The sequence below is a fragment of the Neocloeon triangulifer genome, unplaced genomic scaffold, assembly GCF_031216515.1.
Source record: "Neocloeon triangulifer isolate White Clay Creek 2 clone unplaced genomic scaffold, ASM3121651v1 ptg000003l, whole genome shotgun sequence".
NCBI lineage: Eukaryota > Metazoa > Arthropoda > Insecta > Ephemeroptera > Baetidae > Neocloeon > Neocloeon triangulifer.
This window is the reverse complement of record NW_026775546.1, coordinates 2,118,234-2,134,424: the sequence shown is the minus strand read 5'-3', so window position 1 is coordinate 2,134,424 and position 16,191 is coordinate 2,118,234. Positions and strand designations below refer to the sequence as shown.

The window sequence follows — 16,191 nt, the reverse complement described above, 5'->3', positions numbered from 1 at the left end:
ATATGCAGGGGATTTGCTGGAATGAGTCATTTCTCAAGGCAATAAAAATTCGATTAATCAATTTACTGTTCACTAATGATCACCATTTCTTGGTTTTATTTCACGTAATATACAATTATGTTAAAAATTTAAAGGTTATCTTTTTTAGTTGCAAATAAAACTGATTGTATTGGAGCCAATTTTTTCACGTACAAATAGCATACTGCTGGGAATCACAAGCCGCAATTTTTATTTCTTTGGTTGTTGGATAAATAGCATAACAGCCCAAGGAAGGGTCAGGGTCACCGTGGACGGTCGCGAAGCCGCTCAGATCAAATGAGGCGTTCGATGAGCACCACCGAGGATTGTCCGGACTGTTTATTCTGCTTCCGGCCACCCACATCCAACGTGATCCAACCATAGTATCTTTGAAAACAAAATTATTAAAAAAATTCTGCTTAAGCCTTCATCTTTTAACTCATTCTCGCGAGACAATTTACGTCTGTGACGTTTCTGACAGATACCAATGTCATTCCGTAAGTGCAACAGGCCTCATAAGCTTGAGAATAATTCATCTGTTTCAATTGAATTAAAAGATGTTATAAAATTTAAAAAAATTGTCATCTATTTTATTGTCTTACGGTTCCTAACGTTATGAGATATTTATAGTAATTACAGGGAGTGACAACATATCCGTGCGTGATGTTGACGCCACCTATGTAAAAATGATACATATATTTGAAATTTATTTATTCTCCATTCAGATGCATTAAAAAACATTGTTCAAATAATTAGTATTTTTTTAATTTTTCCAACATTGTAGTAATACAAACAAAAAATTAATTTTCCTCGATGTTTAATAATATTATGCATTACAATTCTTTTGCTCTTTTTAAAGTGAGGCATATTGTATGAATATAATTGATTTTTTCTTACCACCTCCACTTCCATCATACTCTTGTCTCAAGGTGGTCTGAATTATGAATAAATTTTATAATTATAATTTTCAAACCCACAGTGTTTTGTTCCTGAATAATGAAATGAAAAATTTTTATGAAGAAATCATGAGCGGAAAATTCACACTGAAATCGGTTGATTCATTGTTTCTTGAAAAAAAATTTGAATCCGATTTGCTCCGAATTGATAAATTTCTGGAATATTTCTGGCTTTTTGTTTGAATTCACGCAGTTAAAAATTTCAGGGTGTGAATTTTTAAACTACAGTTTCCACGTTAACGAATGTTTTTTTGGCTCATAAAAATTCAAAATGAAAATAAAAATTTGCCAATGTGAAAAACTGATAAATTATTAAATGTGGCATTTACATTAACTTGTGAGCATGCAGATGGATCGTAGCAAAAAGCCTCCCTCATAGCAACTACATTACTGCTACTCTATTTGTAAAGGTATTAATGATAAATGAAAACCAACATCATTTTAATTTAATAAATTACCGCCGCTGATATTGACTGATCCATGGCCGTGATCACACCGTTCACAACATCAGGGGCTTTTTCTTTGGTGCATTGAATCATTTGGGACGCTTTGTCACAGTCATCCATGCCGGCTGTGATATTTTTTTTTTCATTATTACATTTTTTTTTATTAGTATTTTAACCTGATGACGAGCTTTCACACTCGCCCATAACGCCCATGTTCTTCTTCAACTCGTCTGAATTTCCACCAGCCATTTTTTCCAAAATCGCCAACACTTCATTTGACACAAATTTGCCGTTGACCATCTTGATACATTGAATTATTTGGTTTTATTTTCATTTTAATATCCTTACCAAGCCTGAACTGTCACCCATGCATTTGATGAAGCACTAATAATGTTATACTTTTAAAATAAAATATTTACTTATTAATTTAAAAAATCAACCTTCAACCGCAAGTCGTATGTTGTTAAATTCATGATATTATCGATTTCAGCTACGTTATTAATTTAATACAAAAATCAAATTTATCTCAAGAATTACTTTGAGTAATGTTGTATATCATAGCGCACTCATCTCTCAATGCCGTGCTTCCTGTTTTATCTTTGGAAACAGGTCTCGCCTGCATTAAGTTTGATGTAATTTAAATTAATTAATTTAATCAAGTTTTTACTTCGCAAACGTATCTGAATTCCGACTCTTCATTAAAATCAGAGAGCAGTGCGTGGGTGGCATTTAAATTAACGGCAAGGGCGCTTTCATTCCCTCCTGCGTCGTCCGGCTGTCCCGGCGCCCAAATCGCCTCGTCCCTCAAAAGCCTGTTCACCGAGCAATAACCGTACGAAGATTTGCAACCGCGGTTACTTCCTGACGTCCAGTAAACACCCTCAGTTGCAAATTTATCTAATTTGTTTTTTAATTTAAAAAAAAAATGCGAATTTTTTAATAATTTTGTTATACCTCTGATGGCAGCACTGACTGATTTATATTTGTAGTCGTACTCAAGACTGAGCAATTTCATTCCTATTGCGCAGCACGTGGTCATTGCTTCGATAAACTTGTAAATAAAATCAGGAGCTTAATCTTATTATTCAGTTGATCAAGTAAAATTCACCGTTTTTGTGTCATTTTCATAACTAAACATGTAACTCCGCCCTTGATATGTAAACCAGTTGCCATGTAATCGGGGCTCTGATTTTTTTATTATTATTATTTTTAAATTTTTTTATTATTCTAATCACCAGTCAAATATTGTTGATTCCCGTCACCAGTGAAGAATGCATTCTAAAAATTTAGTATTTTGAATATTTTGATGTAGAGTACAATTTTTTGAGAAATTCACATCCTTTTCACATGTCATATTTGGGCAGGATGGAGCCGAGCAAGGTGGAGCAGGTGTCGGTTTCCCCTTTAATTTAAAAAATCACCCTTTAAATTAATAGTTAAAATATTTTCTTTTAAAATCACATCATAAAATTAGTTCTTTTGTCTGTTTAAAGTTTTTTAATTGAAAAATTATACTCTGTTTTATACCTGGCACGCTAACATTTGTGAATTGTTGCAAGACTCTTGCACTAAAGAGAATGTGGAGTTTTCTTTGTCCACATTCAGGTGCAAGCAGTACTGCGAGTCGTTTCCGGATTTGTCCCACAAAATTTCCGTGTTGCTCACAGTGGTTGAGCCGTTTTTGGAGCACCACGAAAACTTGTCGCTCACGTTGTCCACCTTGAAACCAGCGGTCCAGTAATTGGCGCTGTATTTCCAGTTGGGGAGTAACAACTTGAAACACTGCTGCTCAGCAACGTTTACAAAACTGACAGGGTCCATTCCGATTTTGTTGCAATTTTCAAAGTTCTCTTGCCAGGTAGCCTGCGTTTGCAAATTTATATTACTTTTAATTGCTTTGAAATTAAATTTTTGCTTTTTTATAACCAGAGATTTCCCGAACAAATACAACCGGTCGCAAGTTTGCACCCAGAAACCGTAATTATCTGGATCTAGTGGGAAAAATATTGCATATTTAAAATAATTTTTAATTGAATCCAATTACAATAATACCTTTCAAATGGCCATCGGTGTTGAAAACATTCGGCTTTAAAAAAAATATTGTGTAACATGCTCACAAAATTAAAATAAAATAATTACATCTTGTTTGAAACTGATGGATGAATTGCAGATTGGATTGAATGCCTTAAATTAAAATTCAAAATTATTGTTAATAAATTTGTTGGTAATAATTTATGAAATACAGTTGGTGGCGTCGTCGTTGAAGTAGTTTGTGGTAACACCGTGGTGGTAGTGGTTGGTAGTTTGGTAGTTGATTGTGTTGCAGTTATTAATTGTGTTGTGGTTAATTGTAATTGTGTGCTAGTTAATTGTGAAGAAGTTGTTTGTGTGCTTGGAGAATTTGTGGTAGAACTGGTAGCTAATTGTGTACTAATTGATTGTGCAGCAGTTAATTGTGCACTAGTTGTTTGTGTTGTACTAGTTGTTTGTGTAGAAGATAATTGTGTGCTAGCTACGTTTGCAATATTTAATTGTGTTGTAGAAAAGTTTGTGGTAGGCAATTGCGTAGTAGTTATAAATTGTGTGGTAGTTGATTGTGTATTGATTAACTTTTCGGAAGTTAATCCGCTAATAGAACTGCTAGGCAATTGTGTATTAGTTGATAACGTGGTAGTTAATTGTGGCGTGGTTTGAGGATCAGAAGCACTTATTCTGCAATAATTAATCTTTCAAGAGAAATATTAAAAAATAAATTTTCTCTTATTACAGTATACTCTGGGAAGTCCCATCCGTCATTATTTCTGTTACAATTTCGCCGATGGTCGTTTCTTCCACAATAATTCCCTCTGGGGACTGATTTGTTGAAGTGATTTCTACTTCTACTTGCCCAGAAATTGTCTCAGATTGGCGGTTCATGGAAGAACTGGTTATTATTTTCTATAAAAATTGAACAAAAAATGTAAAACTTTTTCCACAACTTATCTCCCTGCTCACTTTTATATTTGAAATTGAAGCAGTCACTGATTTGTTACTTGTTTTTCGTATCAAATCTGAGCACCTTTCCGCACCGCAGCACTTTATTACATTATGTCTTCTGTTATAAGCCAATGCAGTTTGAGCTCCTGCATGAAAGATTTTTTTTTAATTATGATATGAATAAATTATAAAATTTCAATTATTTACGGTGTAGTTGTGATATCCGTGATACTTTGTATTGCTTTGAACCATTTGCCGAATCAGAAGAAAAACATTGCTTTAAAATTTCAAGTTTTAGAATTTAAATGTGTTGATAATTTATTTAAACTTACGTATAATAAAACTAAAAAAATAGCATTTGCAATAGAAATGTTTGTGAAGAACATGATTATTGTGCTGAGTTTTTAGAGCCCGTAGAGCTGGACTGGCGGGATGTGAAGTTCCAATGAAATTTCCACCGAACATCAGCACTGGAAATCCCACATTGAATCAATTATAGCGCACTTTTTATATTTCCTTTTTTACCTTTGCAATTTTTTCACTAATGTAAACCTTTTTTCAATGTATTGCAGAAAGTTTGATAATAATAATTGCTGTGTTTTAAAAAATTATTTTATAAATTTATTTTACTCGTTCCAGGGCAGTTAATTTAATATTAAAAATCTCAACAAATGACAAGCAGGCTTGTACAGCTTTGATGATATATGTATATGATGCGTAGGTAGACATTCGTGTGTAATTATCTATGGTTGGGGTATCCCTAGAAACAGCGCTTATTGCGTTATAATTTTGATTAATAAACATTTTTGTATAAATAAATAAACAAGATATTTATTATTATTATTAATTTTGTTTTTTACTCATAAGAAGTTCAACGATGACATATAAAAAGATTTAGATTAATTAAAGACTCAATATTAATTATTTAAAAAATATAATAATGTTTCAGTGAGAAAATTATACATATTCATATATTTTGTGTTAATGCCGTATTTTTTTTTGTAATTTTATTCAATATTATTTTTGTTTATTATATTTATATATACAATTAAAATGCATGCAAAGCGTGTGCAAATCATAGTAAATTATACAAAACCTTTTCCCAAAACTCTTGTAAAGAAAAATCCAGAAAAATCCTAGTCTTTGGTCGCAAAAATCAAAAGGTTTATTTTGCGCCAAAGTATGTACTTTTAAATTACCTTATTTCAAAAGTTCTCAATTTTGTATTAAATTTGTTGCACTCAACCTATGTTATAAACGCGTTTGCGTACTTATTATCGTTTTCGCGCGCTACACCACTAAGAGATAAGTTTCCATTGAATCCCGTCAGGTGTCACTACCCATACGATTTTCCACCATTCGATCAAATCAGCTGTGCACACTAAAATTTTCAAGCCGCACGTTTTGACAAGAGTTCAAACCACCGTCTAATATAATTCCATGTGGGATCTTTGAGATATAATTCGCCTGAAATATTCTGCCATCGGTAAATTAATTTACTTACTCCACTGGTCCAATTTTAGACCTTAAATGGTCAGATGTGCAACACGTTAATGATGTTGACCTCTAGAGCAAGGTTGCACGTACGCCACCCTTTGTCATTTTTTATTCCTCCCTAATTACTTAACTCACTTTAAGTTATTATTGCAAAAATTTAATACGTGATTTAAATTTCTTTACAGTTTCCTGACCAAGTTTTGAATTTCCGATTAGATCGATGGACTGATTCAACGCTTGGGTGGATTACATCATCATCTCCAGTCTGCATTTTAAAAGAAAATTTCCTTAACTTGTACAGTTGTTCATCAAAGATCAAAATGTCTGAAAAGGTACTGAAAAAATCATTTAATTTTAAATACAATTTTTAATTATTTCATATCCACAGAAATCTGAAGTTTTCGACCCCACCTTTTCCGGTGCGGAGAGCCAATCTGGAAGACTGAGGAGGAAGATGGAAGAAGCACCTCTCTTTCCCATAGGTTTGCTTTCAATTGAATTGATTTAAATTTTGATACTAATTCTATTGAAACAGGAATTTTGGGCTGTCTTGCGGCCGTCGGGTACGGAGCTTACAGTTACAAGAACAGGGGCAAAATGTCCACTTCAGTGTTCCTGATGCAACTGCGAGTCACTGCTCAGGGTGCAGTGGTTGTTTGTTTGACTGCCGGCATCGGATACTCTCTGTTCAAGGACTTTTTGCTCCCAAAAATCGACAAGAAAGACTGATCGAGGAGCAGTATTATTTCCTTCCCGTAGACCAAATTGTGTAAATGTTTGATAGGAGATTATGAAAAAATGCTTCGGCACAACACGTCGAGAAGTTGTAACAATTTGCATTTTGTCACATGGTGGCCAATTTGTTTTGGGCTGGACCCAGTTTCATTTTAGAGGGAAAACGTGTAAGTTATTAAATGGATGATAAATAAAATGTGGATTGTTGAAAAAAGTTTCAAATAATGTCATATATTTTTGTTCAGCATATCAAATTTGCAATGGTTCTTTTCATATTGCCAATACTATTAATTAATTAATTGCATTTTCTAAGTAAAATTAATTGTGAAATTTTGGGAGTTAATAATCCTCATTTTATTGGCTAGATGGGGATAAACGTCATTTTGACATTCCTATCAACCAGTGAATAGTATATGCCTCTAATTTTTTTTTCTCTTGAATTGAATCTAAACATTTTTCACTCTCAAGAACATCTACAACCCTTGTCGGACGTGAGACCATTGGTATCAGTGGGTTTCAACCCGTCTCGGAAATTTTGTAATTTATCATCATTGGGCTTATGTTCCACATCGATCTCGGTGCTCGGTGGGTCTCGGCTGGTCTCCATTAAAATGAGTTAAATTAATTTTTTTTTTTTTTTACAAATTCAAAAGCCCAATTTTTTTATTTATTTATTATTATTTTTTTTTAAGAAAAAGAAAAACGGTCAAGAAATTTAATTATCATTTTTTTGGCAATGTTGACTTGTAATAATTTTCAAAACCAAATATTTGCAGGGATTGAAAAAAATTGGATTCAGTTGTTATAGTCAAAATATTAATGAGTAGGGTCGATCCAGATCCAGAAGCCTTATCTGGCAGAGGTTAAATTATTGTGCCATTCAAATTCCATGTAATTTTATATTTAAAGGTGGGTTAATTGTTAGCCTGGGCTTTTGAAAATTAATATTAGTGTTATAAAAAAATTAAAATACTTTGGTCTTTTGAAGACAATCTTGAAAATTATAATAGTTTTTAACCAATCTGAATCTTTCGGAACTTTAATTTTGCTTTGAAGAAAAAAATCATTTTATCTTTAGCTTGGAATTTGGCAAAAATTCTTTATATGTTTCTCACGATTCGGTTTAAAACTAGATTAGGTTTGTTTTGAGTCTAAACAATAACCATTCAAACGTGTCCAAGTTCTTTCCTGTAAGTGAATTTCGATTCTCATCGATTCGCTTTTTCCGAAAATCGAGTATGGTGTTTGTAGCGCATCCATTTGGGCGAATGGCACCACGTAGGAGCCATTCGCCGTTTACTGCCTCGGGCCAAATGCAATGCAAGATGCCTAATGTAATAATAAAGTAGTAAATTTGCATACGAGAAGAGAGAGAAGAGTTTGGCGCGTGTGTGCCGGAGCGAAAAATAAAATTTTACAGCCACAAAAGCGACACGCCGGCAAATAAATAAGAAATTGAATTTTTTACGAGAGAGCTTCTTCGGCGAATGCAAGAATGGCGAAATTCTATTAAGGTGAGTTGGCGGTCGGCACCACCCATTGAAAAGCCACCCAAAAGCGTCTTATTTTCCTCTCCGGGGAAAAAAAATTCCGCACCTTTTTTGTAAACCCAGAGCAGCCCCTCTATTCATACTCCATTTATCAGAATTCCGCACACCCTGTTACATTTTATCCGCCGGAGAGAGGGCAGGGAAATTTTTCTCAATTTGATCGTACACACACGCATCGGCGGAATTTGCATTCAATAGCAAAGAGCAGTGGGAAATACACACAAAGAATCTAATATATCAAATCCGCGCAGCACTCGAGAGGGTCCGACTGAATCACGCGAGAGCTCAATAATTTATTATTTCGAGCCGTCCCGGCCTCTGCCTGCAGGAAGTTGGAGAGTGTGTGTGTTTAATTTAATTTGAGACCGAAAGAAGAGTGATGATGACTCGGATCATGCAATCCGCCCGCGAGAGGCCGAGATTATTAGAATGAACGAGAGATTCGCCTGGCTGCGGGGCGCAGAAAGGTCAGGAAATGGTGATTTACTGACACGTCGACACTTTTTGCTTTTGCTCCTCATAAAAAAAATATCTGGCGTATACAAGCAAATGTGAAAATTTGGCCTAAAAGTTTTTATAGGAATAAAAAAAATTATTTTAAATTGAATTAAAATATTTATTTGTTTAATGCAAATAGTGGACTTTTTGGTCGATTAGGGTGGTAAAAATAATCCACACTTGATTTTTATTTTCTATTAAATCTTAAAACCAACCTATATTCCTTCCTTTCAGGCTGCAAACAGCCTTTTATATTACCAATTTTTAAGAATTATTATTTATTCTTCTCGGTCAATACAAAATTTTAAATTGGAAAAGAAGCCCATTTTAATCTTTAAAATTTTCTTTTTTAATATGACTTGTTTTGTGAAAAATAAGTAGCAATAATGATAAATATTTATTAACAATTTAATTGAACAGAAATTATTTAAAATGATAAATTTAAACAAATAAATTTTAATACTTTTGCAAAAAACCACAAAATTCCATTCCTCTTATGGACTGTTTTGAAGGATGGATTCTTCGTCAGAGGCTCATCAACGATTTGATTTTCAATTCGAGCTTTTTCCAGGATTCTCAGCACAACAAACAAGAGAACTTTTGCTTTCACCAAATTAAACTTGTGCGTCTTCTCTGATGACGGACGAGTAATTAAAAGGCTAACTGCGCCAAAGCACCGGTCACAAAAAACTCTTTTTTGGCCGCGTTTGCCTCGTCGCTTTGATCTTGGGTCGCCTTACAAAGTCAGCCCCCGACAAAAAACTGCTTCAGGCAAAAGAAAGTGTATATTTATTTTGATTAAAATGAGCCACTCTCGTCTCTCGCTTTTAATTACAAGTGTCTCGGCCAAAAAATATATACGTATATAAAACCGGTGAGTGCGAAAAAGAGCAAAAGAAGAAAAAAGTATTTCATTCAGCACGCTTCGGGGTGCTTCTTTTCTTTTTTGCGCGGAATATTGAATTTCCGTCGTGTTTTCTTTCAATTAAGTGCCGTTATGAACTCCTTGGTTGGTCTCTGCCGTCTGCTCGCTCGTCCTCCCTCTAATTTGATAGCGGCTTGAAAAAACACCTTGTATTATTTTTGCCGCTCGGCGGGCGCTGTTTTGCCAGGCAGCAATAACACGCATTTCCATTTCTCCGAGGATATTTGGCCGGCGCAAGATCTTCTCTCCAACCCCTCAGATCCGCCAACACAAGTTCTCCTCATTTCGAGAGCTGCAGTTGAAAAGAGGAAAATCGCCGCGGCTTAGAAAAACACACTTGTACGTGTGCAGTTTTCGGCCTCTTTTGTAAACATTCAATTCGCCCACTCGAGCAACAAAAGACACGAGTTTAGAGTCGGTTCATCCTCAACTGGCATTGGTAAATGCTTCATTTAAGGAATGTTCCGAACTACATTTACAATTTGTGGGAAAACATAGAATATACGTAAATATATCTAAGATTTGAAATTTTAGGTAAATATTTGATTTTTAAACTTTAAAAGAATATTATTATAAAAAGAAAATAAAATTTTTAAAAAAGTTCTCCTTATGCATCTTCAAGAATTTCCATTATGTATTAAAAAGACTTTTTGCTAGAAATATTAATCATGACTGTAAATTTTGTTATTTGTAATTTAAAAAAAAAAATTAGATTTAAAAGCAATATTTCGAATTAAATAGTTTTTTCTAGATTTTTTCAGTTAGTTTGTATACAAGATTTAGTAATCTTATAAATACTCTTCACCTCACCAGAAAAGTAAAAAAATGAAAATTTATTACCATATTGAGATCCTTAGGAAATATTAAATATTATTGAATTTTAATTTTGGACAAAAAGTTTTTTTATCGCCATGATCATGAATAAAACTTAAGCTGTGTTACAACATCAAATAATTACTTTCCAAACACATTTTAAATATTTAGTTTACGCCGTGTTTGCCAAATTCAAATAAATAAACACATTCGCTTAATTGATTGAAAGCAGCCTCGTCAAATTTAATGCCAAGTAGCTAATTAACTGTGTGTAAAATCAACCCACGTGACAAATATTGACGATTATATTCTCATCAAATTTATTCCTTGGGACGGACGTGATTTCGAAACCGCAGCTACTCGTTTCCGGTCCATTCGGGGCTGCACTGATTTCGCCCGACTGACTAATGCACTGCGGTTTGGCCTTTTCGCATAATTATTGCCGCTATAGAGCACATCACTCGACGCCATTTGGCAATTTCCGTTAAGCTGCTACTGCGGTGAAACTAATAATCCTCATTCAATCTGCCAAAATCATGCAGAAATATTTTCAGAGGTTAAAAAAAAAAGTAAGAAGTTTTTGCAAGATGCGAATTAAAGAAAGAGCGAAAAATTTAAACTACAGCAAAATTACATCTTGTTCAAAAAGAAAAAAAATGGAATATTAGTTGAAAGTTGAAAGCTATAAAATGTAAAATTTCCCAATATTTTTTTTTTTTTTTGAAAGAAGTTCCAAACGAGTATCTAGCAAGTTAACTTTGCAAAGCTCAGCGATTAAATTTTTTATTAGAAGAACTTGAACATTTTATGCAAAGAAAACTACATTTTCTTTCAAATTTAATCACATAATAAATCTAACACAATTTTTGTTTCTCTATTAATGCAATAAAATAGCTAAAATTACATTATTTATTCTGGTAAATATTAATATAGCAATAATAATTAATAATTACAATTTAATCAATAGACAATAATTAAATGAAATTAGTCAAAATATTTTAAAATTATGCAATTTAATTATATTTAAGCTTGATAATATCAAAATTTCACTTATTTTGTTTCTTTGCTCTTTGCCCGTCAAAGTGGCTTGACAGCGATTAAAAAATTTAGCACTGAGAGAGAAACTTTGCACTCTGGGCTGGAAGCTGAATGAAAATGAATATTAATGTCCATAGCTGATGGAAATGTTGACAAAAACAGTGAAGCTTTAAGTAGTAAAGCAAGAGTTTCTCGATTTCAGTATTTTTCTTTCGCGTGTTTATTTTTAGAATGAAGTTTTATTCTCACTCTGGCGCAATTTGTCGGATTAAAAAGATTCGGTCGTGGTCCTAATTGAGTTCGCGGACGGGGTTTGCGATTCGGGATGCAGGCAGCGCGCGAGATAAGTGGCGGATCTGACAAAACATCCCTCGGGGACCCGTCAAAAAGCCATTTGCCTGCTAACAATGCCTTATTCATCCCTGCTGAAAAGCCGGATGTGCGCGCGTATATTTATATATTGCACACGGGAAAGAGCGGCAGCGAATTCGCGGAGGAAAATTCGACGAGCGCCGATGAATTATTCACAATATGGCTTTTCGGCTTGAAAGTGCGTGGTTTTCTGGAATTCTCAAAGCCTCTCATTCCACATTCCCTCGGTGCTTTAAATTAGGGTTCGGGAACCTTCTGGAAGTTCTGTGTAGGGATTTATTTACAAACCCGTTGGATTTAAAAGCTTGGAATCGAATTTTGCGACTCAAAATAAGAGGATCATAATGCAATTCTAAAATATTGAAAAAATTAGGTTTTCTGCATTTTTTTTATTGCATTAAAAATTAAGAATATTTTTAGTTTTTTAAAACATCTTAAATTGCAAAAAAAAAGGAAATAATAAAAAACTACATTTTTTTTTTATCTCAATTTAAAAGATTCTGGCAGAATTCTAAAATTGTATTTAAAAAATAAAACACTGGTTAAGGTCAACTGGTGTCCTTCTTTTTGTTTTTCAATAAAATGGAAACTTTTGAAGCAGCTTATATGATAATTCACAAGATTTTTTTTCCACAATGGGAAATACAATCAAAGAGAACTAGATTGTGGAAAATTCAATTTTCTCCAATAGAAAGACGACTAAATAGAATCAAATTGTAGTTAAAATCGTCTGACTGAGATGAAGTCGTTTTTAATTAAAGAATAATATATAAAAAAGACTTTTTTGAGCATGCCCATTTTTCCAATTCTATCTACATAAAGTAAATCTAGGATACTTTAATTTTCCTTAATTAAATAATCTTTTGGGTCAAGATTTTTCAGTTTCCAAAGTAATGTCATTTATGTGTAAATATGACGTTTTAAATATTATTATCGTGATAAATTAAGTGTGTGTAAATTCAGTTAATTTTATAGCATGAGATATTATAGAAGTAATAATAGCTTATCAAATGCTAGAAATATAAATAATATTTAAAATAATTTATTTCCTTAATTTTAAATAAATAATTTTTTCGTCTATCAATTCCTAAATGTGTTGTTGCAGTTTTATTTTAAAATATTAAACTTGAATATAAAATTGCAATTAATAAAATTGAATATATTAAAAATAAGTTTCAAAAATAATTTGGCAACCTTAAATTAGTATTTTTTTTATTATTTTTATTATTGAAGTGTGCAAACATAAATATTTTTTCCTTGGCATTGTGTCAGTAAATAAAATCCTCTTATTCGCTCACTCTTTTAATACAGTCTGCTGCCTCGGCTAGATAAGAAAAGTTTGGGCAGCGGCAATTTTTAGCCAATAAATATATGTATATTCGCATGATAGAGCAGCTGGAGCAAGATGAAATTGCGAGATAGGTGCGGCGGCGCGTCCAAAATTCCGCTTGGCGCCACTCAAAGTCACGCTATCTGATGAAAGTGTTGCCAAAATATGATTTTCGGAGCGCGCACAATGGAGCCCTTTGACTGTGAAATCGATCTTCGCGCAGGAAACGCTGTTTTTCATCTTTCTCTCTCTCTCACACACGATTTATTACGAATAATGAAGGAGGAAGGGAAAAATGCAGAGGTGTCTGGCTGGCGCTCTCCGGTAGTGTGGCGCCGACAAATGCATTTATTTCGTCCGACGACATATGCTCTGCTCGTCAATGGACTCCCTATTGTTGGGCGCAAAAGTGTGTGCAGAGATAAAAGAAAAAGCAGCTCGTAGAAATTGATGCGCTCCCACGGAATCGCATCTCGCAAATTGGACGCACGAGGCACGACGGGGGAGCACCGACCTTTCCTCCACTTCGACCAGCCAGATCGAGTTGGTAAAAAAATAAGGCCCATATTGTTGGATAAATGTATGATAAAAATTATATAATTTTACACACATTTAAAAATTTATACAAAATAAAATCAATTTAAAAGTTTCTCTGTCAATTTTCAGAGTTGTTTAAATTGAGAAGATATTTATTTCTGACTTCAGTGATTTTTGATCCAAAAATAAATAAATACAAGAAATACTTTCAATACATTTTAATAAATTAATTTTTTTAAATGAAGTAGTAAACATATACATATTCCTACTGTATCCTAAAAAAATTGGTCAATTATATTGTGTATTTGAAAATATTTGGTTTTTTCCTTGGCTGAAAATGTGATATTTTTTATACCTTACTTGGGTGGCCAAAGCAATTTTTAACACAAAGATCTTGAAAAGATGACCAACTATGCATTTGAGGAAAAGAATTAACACCATAGCATTGTTTTTGGAGCTATGGTTCAATAATATTGTGTGCTTGAAAATATTTAGTTTATAAATGATAACGAATTGAATTTTTTTAGTTGGTATTTCTTATGGTTTGTAGGGTTAAACTAAAATTATATTATTTGTCATTCTTTATTTCCAATTGCATTCAATCCCCAGGATAGAATCGCTTCTTATTTCTGTGTGTACAGAGTAAGATGCATTTATTCCTCTCTGTGTAGTGCTCTCGACCCTATTAGACATTTCTTTTACTGAAAGACTATCTTTATTCAATGGAGATAAAAACGCGCTGCTGGCTGAACTACTTTTCAAACTGCGTTCGTCTCCTTTGCGAGTTATTAAGTTGCTTGCACGCGTGGAATAATAAACCGTATGTATACGTCTGCTCAGAAAGAAACTCGATATCTTGAAAAACAGCGCACCGGCCTTCATGTTAGTGCAAAACGTGACGTGCAAAAATTGCTTTAAATAGCTCTGATACGGAGAGTTCATCCCCTAAATTCTCCCATGAAAGTTGATTTCTCAATTGAGGAAAATTATTGTTATTAAGCCTCTTTTCTTTAATTCTAGCCATATTGAAAATTTTAATGTCTGGAGCGCAAGATTCCAAATGGTATGAAAATTGAAAAAGGATAATTTACAATTTTATTCATATTTTTGGCACCATATGAGACGAAAATGAGAAAAATTATATTTGAAATGAATTGAGTATTAATTGAGTATTTATTTTAAGATTAAAAATGATATGAGATGATCAACTTTAAATCTTTATGGGGGGACAAACATAAAATTCTGTGTTTTGTCAACATTTTAATCCACACTCATATTCCACATAATTTTTGTTCATTATTTCTTTTTCACTCCACTGATATTTCTGTGGAATCGATCAGACGGGTTGCATAAGCGGAAGCATCAATCATGACCCCCTCACTACTTTTATCACCTCATTTGCCGGCGCTTCATTCGCCATTTGGCTCGGTGGGCCGAAACTGAATTCGCAACCTCTTTGGTTAATTAACGGCCATTGTTGCGGCTGATGGATTTTATTTTCTTTCCTCCTCTCTATCTCTCCTCCGGGGATGAAGCGTTTCCGCCGTGATTATTTACCCTTTGTGCCGAGTTAGTTGAGTGGAAGTGCGAAATCTTGAATTATTCATTTGCTGACGCCGCCGTCCGGGTCGCGCCACCGCATTGTTCCATCACAGGCCAGAGTACACGTTGAGATTAAATTTGTCTCGGGGAAATTGCAAAAACAAAGCACCAGTAAGGAATATTATTTTGTCACAAACATTTAAATATTTCGATTGAAATTAAAAAATCTATAAAATTTTGGTAATTTATCTTACCTTTAAGTAAGAAATGGACTCAAATAATTAGTTGATAATAAAATTGATTTAATTCAAGTTAAATTATATTCCAAGACCTTGAAATTCAACCCCTGAAAGTGGGAAGTTGTTTTTTTTTTTTAATTAGAGTCTTTCATGATTATAATAAAATTAAATTTTGCATTCCTTTTTTAAAAATTAATTGGTGTGGAAAGTTCTAAGCTCACTTTCTTTTTTTTCCAGTCGAGGCAAGAAATTTAATGGATCAGCGTGTGTATTTCAAAGCTCTTTTTGCCAAAAGCTACACCGCCTACTTTATCAAATACGCAGAAATACCGCTTTCTCCCTGACATACACTTTTTCGCGTCGCTCTTTATATTATTTAGGCAAAACTCCTCTCGCCTTTGTGTTGGCCCATGAAATAATGTCAGTTTCGTACAAAAGCGAGCGAGAGACCTGAACAAGTCAAAGAAATTCCATAGTAATTAAACACACGCCCAGTTGAGCTCATCATTTCTACTTTTTGTGCGCTCTTCACAAAGCACTCTGGAGAATTTTTTCAACTTTGCAATTCTCCCGCCCGACAGGTACAAAATAGCTCGCGCTCTCTGTTCTCTCTCTTGCTGCTTTTCAGGCTCACTGTGGAATAATTTTAAATTAAAATGTAGTCGCTCTTCTCTGTTTGCACCGAGTGAGCGCCAAGAGGGTGTATCTCCTTCCTAGTG

At 33.7% G+C, this 16,191-nt stretch overlaps 2 protein-coding genes and 1 long non-coding RNA gene across 3 annotated transcripts in view; 2 read left to right on the top strand and 1 right to left on the bottom strand.

Moving 5' to 3' along the window:
• LOC132205873 (uncharacterized) overlaps positions 1–16,191 on the top strand; it is a 111,948-nt gene that overhangs the window by 23,356 nt on the left and 72,401 nt on the right. The window lies entirely within an intron of this gene.
• On the bottom strand, positions 91–4,831 carry LOC132192538 (uncharacterized). Its single transcript, XM_059612537.1, has 24 exons — positions 4,729–4,831; positions 4,604–4,673; positions 4,415–4,542; positions 4,188–4,357; positions 3,664–4,132; positions 3,560–3,604; positions 3,473–3,506; positions 3,347–3,411; positions 2,948–3,283; positions 2,757–2,822; positions 2,656–2,698; positions 2,529–2,605; positions 2,375–2,471; positions 2,088–2,317; positions 1,958–2,036; positions 1,861–1,910; positions 1,769–1,804; positions 1,597–1,720; positions 1,433–1,545; positions 1,304–1,372; positions 916–952; positions 621–694; positions 458–554; positions 91–405 (listed from the first exon to the last, which is right to left on the bottom strand). Exons 1-24 carry the CDS (start codon positions 4,780–4,782, stop codon positions 185–187), a joined length of 2,784 nt encoding a protein of 927 aa, XP_059468520.1. The 5' UTR covers positions 4,783–4,831; the 3' UTR covers positions 91–184.
• Positions 5,743–6,856, top strand: LOC132192616 (HIG1 domain family member 1A, mitochondrial-like). Its single transcript, XM_059612655.1, has 4 exons — positions 5,743–5,882; positions 6,079–6,225; positions 6,282–6,375; positions 6,429–6,856. Exons 2-4 carry the CDS (start codon positions 6,214–6,216, stop codon positions 6,620–6,622), a joined length of 300 nt encoding a protein of 99 aa, XP_059468638.1. The 5' UTR covers positions 5,743–5,882; positions 6,079–6,213; the 3' UTR covers positions 6,623–6,856.

What these genes read in the sequence shown, in the direction of transcription:
- LOC132192538 (XM_059612537.1), bottom strand. Translation starts at nt 4,782, where the DNA reads ATGTTCTTCACAAACATTTCTATTGCAAATGCTATTTTTTTAGTTTTA. An exon ending in CCATCAGTTTCAAACAAGAT is followed by an intron (nt 3,507 to 3,559) that starts GTAATTATTTTA and finishes TTTTTTTTAAAG; the next exon opens with CCGAATGTTTTCAACACCGA. An exon ending in ATCAGTCAATATCAGCGGCG is followed by an intron (nt 1,373 to 1,432) that starts GTAATTTATTAA and finishes CTTTACAAATAG; the next exon opens with AGTAGCAGTAATGTAGTTGC.
- LOC132192616 (XM_059612655.1), top strand. An exon ending in AGCACCTCTCTTTCCCATAG is followed by an intron (nt 6,376 to 6,428) that starts GTTTGCTTTCAA and finishes CTATTGAAACAG; the next exon opens with GAATTTTGGGCTGTCTTGCG.